The following is a 6404-nucleotide window of genomic DNA, read 5'->3' as shown; positions in this document are numbered from 1 at the left end:
CATATGAAGGTCAAGGCCAATCGCCACCAAAAATTAATCAGCTGAGTGCCAGACCACGAACTATATTCCCATGAAGTTTGAAGACGATCCGATCAAAATTACTCAAAAAATAAGGGTTTCGTTGACTCCCCTGATTTGCGCCAAAGTGAGCTTGACCATTGACCTTGACCTTCAAAATGTTGTGCACTGAAAGGGACCTCCATAGGCCTCTGATATGCGAAGCTACAAAAATTTCCGGTGATAACTGTGCTCAGCAGAATTTTTTATACGTGATTACAGACAAACAAACAAAAAAAAAACAAAAAAAAAAACATACAAGCTGACTAACATATCTTGCAAAACATCATTTTGGCAAGATAACAAACAAACAAGCAGTCATAGACTGGTACTTACAAAATCGTCAACTTCACCTCTGACCTTGTCTAAAAAAAGCTGTCTCGACAGAAGGAAGCGACGCAACCCAGAAGTTTCTACGATGATTCTGTACCAAACCATCAAAAATCGAATGTTTTGGATGTTTGACCTCACTGTGACCTTGACCTTTGACCAAAATCTAATCAGTGCTAGCCATCACCCTCCTGAATCACGTGGTGTAATTTGACATTGGTAGCTTCCGTTCTCGAGTTATCATTTTTTGGATGTTTGACCTCACTGTGACCTTGACCTTTGACCGATTTTGACCAAAATGTAATCAGCACAAGCCATCACCCTCCTGAATCACGTGGTGTAATTTGACATTGGTAGCTTCTTCCGTTCTCGAGTTATCGTGCCTACAAACAAACAAACAAATAAACAAGCAGTCATAGACTGGTACTTACGAAATCGTCAACTTGACCTCTGACCTTGTCTAATAAAAGCTGTCTCTTGAGAAGGTTGCGACACAAACCAGAAGTTTCTACGATGATTCTGTACCAAACCATCAAAAATCGAATGTTTTGGATGTTTTACCTCACTGTGACCTTGACCTTTGACCGATTTTGACCAAAACGTAATCAGCGCTAGCCACCACCCTCCTGAATCACGTGGTGTAATTTGACAATGGAAGCTTCTTCCGTTCTCGAGTTATCATTTTTTGGATGTTTGACCTCACTGTGACCTTGACCTTTGACCGATTTTGACCAAAACGTAATCAGCGCTAGCCACCACCCTCCTGAATCACGTGGTGTAATTTGACAATGGAAGCTTCTTCCGTTCTCGAGTTATCATTTTTTGGATGTTTGACCTCACTGTGACCTTGACCTTTGACCGATTTTGACCAAAATCTAATCAGCACTAGCCATCAGCCTCCTGAATCATGTGGTGTAATTTGACATTGGTAGCTTCTTCCGTTCTCGAGTTATCTGTACCAAACCATCAAAAATCGAATATTTGACCTCACTGTGACCTTGACCTTTGACCGATTTTGACCAAAATCTAATCAGCACAAGCCATCACCCTCCTGAATCACGTGGTGTAATTTGACATTGGTAGCTTCTTCCGTTCTCGAGTTATCTGTACCAAACCATCAAAAATCGAATATTTGACCTCACTGTGACCTTGACCTTTGACCGATTTTGACCAAAATCTAATCAGCACAAGCCATCACCCTCCTGAATCACGTGGTGTAATTTGACATTGGTAGCTTCTTCCGTTCTCGAGTTATCGTGCCTACAAACAAACAAACAAACAAACAGAAACGGAAGGCATCAATATACTTACGAAATCTTTTGATTTCGTAAGTTACAAACAGACACAAACAAACACACAAACAAACAAACAGAAACGGAACTGCTCAATATACTTTCGAAATCTTTAGATTTCGTAAGTAACAAACAGACACAAACAAACAAACACATAAACAGATGACGGAAGTCATCAATATACTTCCGAAATCTTTAAATTTCGTAAGTTAAAAGAAAAGAAGGAGGAAATACAGTGCGATGAAAAGATTTTAAGAACATCGCAATCTGCAAAAAATAAAAAATAAAAAAAAATACACGAACTCGTCGTCATGACAACGCTTCGCAGATCGAGATCTCCATGTTTTTCTTCATTGTTAAAATATAAAAATCATGCGAATTATCTGTTATAGATGCAATTTAAGAGTACCAGCCGGCTTCAGTTCAATTGATTCCGATTTTAATTGCAGCAACAAGCCAGCACTGCTAACAGCGCTCCGAACAGACATTATATATATATACACGTCCTGTGTGAAACGACAAAGAACGAAGATGCCGGTTTCAGTGACTGATTTCGTTTGGGAGCAAACAAATACTAAAGTGTGTGTCACGCTGCCTTTGAAAGGCATACCTTCGCGCTCCGTGGACATTGTATCAATGGAACATTACCTGAAGGTTCGAAAAGCACGCAAGTATTACGTCACCACGTGCGCGATTCGGTTGCCTCACTCATGTCGTCGTCGTGTGTTATTATAGCCCATAAAACCGATTATTTTTCAAGTTCCGGGGATCTATAATAACGGGAAGGTGCGTGCATGTTGTACATCTTCAAAACAAACTGTTTTCTTGTGCGAGGCCTTCCGGTATGTGTTTGTTTCCATGGTAACAGCATGGATTCATTTAATTTAGTTTTAGTCTCGTTCATCTATCCATAATTCCAGCAGTGTGCGTGTGTGCGTGTGTGCGTGTGTGCGTGTGTGCGTGTGTGTGTGTGTGTGTGTCTGTGACTGCTGTTTCTCGACAACCACTGGTCCGATCTAATTGAAACTTGCCAGGTATATTGCTGGGGACCTGAGGATGTGCCTTTTCAAGGTTTGATATTAATCGGACAAGTGGTTCCCAAGTTATGGCTATTTATTTACCAAACCAATGACAGGACACGGTGCAATGACGTCACAATTGTTCTTGCTTTTTTTATTTTTTTTTAATTTTTTTGCAGTACGGCCATGCACGTACGGGCACGCGAGAGTGAAAGAACGGCCTGTGTAGTTGTTGTTTCTTGCACATGGTTTGAAAGTTTTTTTTAATTTTTTTTTTTTTTGCACGTACGGGCATGCACGTACGGGCATGCACTAGTTTCTCTTAATTCTGGAAAAAAAATCGCACCTTCCTGTCTTAAATATGGCTTAAAATCTGACATCAATTTAATATGAGTATTGTAAGATTAAAAACAAAGACTGAGGCATGTTAAATGGCTTAAATAAATATGGAAACCATTCAATGGAGTAGACATGTGTATTGTTTTGACTATAGGCCATACTTTCCTTGGTATTGTTGGAGGAAAGGGAGGAGGGGGGGAGGGGTGCGGCAGGATGGTCTCGAGGTTCGAATCCCAACCAAGCTATAAACTGTCGTCTTGGTGTTTCACACGTCGGGTGATTCATCAATGTGTGTGCCGCCTCTTGGATGGACATTAAACTATGTGCGTCTCATCTTGTCGGTATTAGTTGGTGGACGTTGAAGATCCCACGGTGTCCTTCGTGAAAAGTGTATAGGTGAGCTGTCACCAGCAGTATGGGCAAAATTCCAAATTCCTCCCAAACTTCAGTCGAATGTTAGGCCTGGCCAGCCGGTTTGTGAAAGACTTGGGCCAAAACCTTCCTTCTGCCAACCCCAAAACGACGTGGGAATAATTGTGGTCGTTAAACAAGAAAAAGAAGTTACGTCTGACAAGGGTGCACAAGGAATTTGGACGTGGGAGAAGGCCATTTGGCCCATCATTCCTGAATGCACTGCACCCCAGTATCATCACCCATCCACTCACAAGCTGCCTACCGTGCACGCAAGCCAATAATCCCATACCCCTCAATCTCCATTGCATCCAGGTAACCATCTAAATCACATTTAAACTGATCCACCTCTCTACTGCTACCACCTTTCTGGGGAGACCATTCCATGCATTGACCACTCTCCGACTGAAGGGCCCCTGCCTTAAAAACTGTCCTAACTCTCATCTTGTTTACCTTCAAGCTATGGCCTCTGTTTCAAACATTGTCTACTCTGCTGAAAAATTCTACTTCATCTATCTTGTCCAGATGCTTCATTACCTTGAACATCTCTGATATATTCTCGTAATTGCCTTCTTTCCAATGTATGAAGTTCTGTCTGCTGAAAACCTTTCTTGTAGCTTCGTCACTAGCCCTGTGATCAATCTAGTAACTCGACACCCTCTCTTGTACCCTCTCTTGGCAGCTATGTCCTTCCTCAGATATGGTGACCAAAACTGTACACAATATTCCAGAGAAGCCCTTACAAAATTCCTTTACCGTGTTAAAGCTACCTCCTTTGGTTTTTAATTTATTTCCCCTACAAATACAACCTTAAAGCCTATTAGTTTTACCTATAGTTGCCTGACATTGTCCTGTCTGCTCACCCCCTGTATCTATTACTTCCCCCTAGATCCTTCTGCTGTGTGACACGTTACAAGATTGCTTATTGCATCATGTAATCCCTACTTTCATTATTCTTACCCATCCTCAGCACCTTATATGTAATTGTGTTAAACTACATTTGCCAAATCTTTGAAAATATCTACACTTTCCTAAATCTGATCACCCCCTGTCTGCTGTCCTTACATCCAAGCTTTGTGTCATCTGCAAATTTTGAAAGCTGACTTAACTGCTCTGTCCAAATCATTGATGTAAATTATGAATAATTAGCAGGGGTACCCAGCGTTGCCCGGTATATTTTTTTGTGGGAGACTAAAACACTTCCCTACGTCCACTAAGGAATGTGATTGGGGATAATTTAATATTACCTTTCATGTCGCTACAAAGGTTTGGGCACGACAGATAGATTATAAAATGGCCCGTCATGGTCACCTTTCCAACTCACATTCCCGTAAGATTTGCAGAAAGCCTGAGGAATTGCAACTGTCAAGTGACCATGAGCCCCGAAACCAACACATCATAAAATCAACTTTGCATATAAAGAAATGCACTGTACCCAACAGGGTGGTTACAGAGTCTTGTTACCTCCCCCCACCACACCCCTTCATCCCCTATCATCATTTACCCTGGTACATTTCCTATGTGTATATATATGTATATATATATATATATATATATATATATATATATATATATATATATATATATATATATATATATATATATATACATACTTGTATAAACAATTGGCCCCTCCCACACTCCTCCAGCTGAAGAAGCTGCATAAAGCAACCCAAGAAGACCTACACAAGGTATGTGCTATGCTGTTTCAAACCCTTCCCACAGTTCCTCAACAACTATAAAGACGTTCACACATAGTACACACATGAGAATCCCATTGCTACACACCCTATCAGCTACCGGACCGGTTTCATCACTTATTGGCGAATCATCAGCGATAGCACAGACAGCAATGCATACCAATGAGGCTCCCAAGCATGTACCACGTGCAAACGTCAAAGGCAGTCAATTGACTGATATTCTGCACACAAACAGCCAGACAAACAAGCAAGACAAGCCGGTAGGCGGACATGGGTAGTCGATCAAGTCGAATTTAGTCGTTTTTCAGCCGTTACTAGCCAACAAAAGCGTCCATAGCAACGGTTCTTTCTCACACATAACTAGGACATACCATGAACCTTCCATACCATTTTATGTATGTCTGACTCATAGTCTCTGAGATATAACGAACTTCGTTTTTTGTTTTTTTCGACCAGGGTTCATTCAAAGTCTATCTTCTCCAATAGTTTTCATGGGAGCGGGCTGAATTTTTTTGTCAAGGAGGCTGAATGTGTTGTCCACGAACGATCATAGTTTGATTTTTGAATTTCGATATTTTTATTTTTTTAGATTTTTTTTGAAAATTTCAAAGGTCCGTTGCTTGGCAACCAGGGGGCCCATAGCAACGGTTGTCAAACGTGCACAACTAGGTCATGGTATGAACCTACCACCAGAGTTTCATCAAAATCGGCCTACGATTAACGGAGTACTGGCCTGGACAGACAAACAGACAGACAAGCCGGAAGGCAGATATGGGTAGTCGATCAAGTCGAATTTAGTCGTTTTTCAGCCGTTACTAGCCAACAAAAGCGTCCATAGCAACAGTTCTTTCTCACACATAACTAGGACATACCATGAACCTACCATACCAGTTTCATGTATATCTGACTCATAGTCTCTCAGATATAATGAACTTCGTTTTTTTTATTGTTTTCGACCAGGGTTCGTTTAAAGTCTATCTTCTCCGACAGCTTTCATAGGATCCGGCTGGAAATTTTTGACAATATGGCTGAATGTACTGCCCACAGTCGCTCATGGCCCGATTTTTGATTTGTGAAAAAATAATTTTTTTATGATTTTTCAAAATTTTCAAAGTCCCGTTGCTGGGCAACGTTGGTGTCCATAGCAACGGTTCTCATTTGCACACAACTTGGTCATGGTATGAGCCTACCAACCAAGTTTCATTGAAATCGCCATTGTATTAACGGAGCACTGGACCGAACAGACATGCATACAT

The 6404-nt window shown here is 41.1% G+C and overlaps 1 protein-coding gene across 2 annotated transcripts in view; it reads left to right on the top strand.

The window, feature by feature from the left end:
• Positions 1-2153: 2153 nt before the first annotated feature.
• The window catches only part of DNAAF4 (dynein axonemal assembly factor 4), a 65232-nt gene continuing 60981 nt past the window's right edge, over positions 2154-6404 (top strand). Inside the window, exon 1 of one of the 2 annotated variants that reach the window (XR_015057180.1) lies at positions 2154-2333. Coding sequence is in view for 1 of the 2 variants with exons in the window: in XM_085877237.1 (XP_085733363.1) it covers positions 2211-2333 (123 nt within the window). In the remaining variant the exon portion in view is untranslated. The remainder of the gene's footprint in view (positions 2334-6404) is intronic. The other variant, XM_085877237.1, reaches the window with a different exon arrangement.

Source organism: Eptatretus burgeri, chromosome 4 (assembly GCF_056783735.1).
Source record: "Eptatretus burgeri isolate ZD-2024b chromosome 4, Ebu_testis_v1, whole genome shotgun sequence".
Taxonomy (NCBI): domain Eukaryota; kingdom Metazoa; phylum Chordata; class Myxini; order Myxiniformes; family Myxinidae; genus Eptatretus; species Eptatretus burgeri.
Note: the sequence above shows the minus strand (reverse complement) of the source record. Positions and strands in the feature narration are given on the sequence as shown.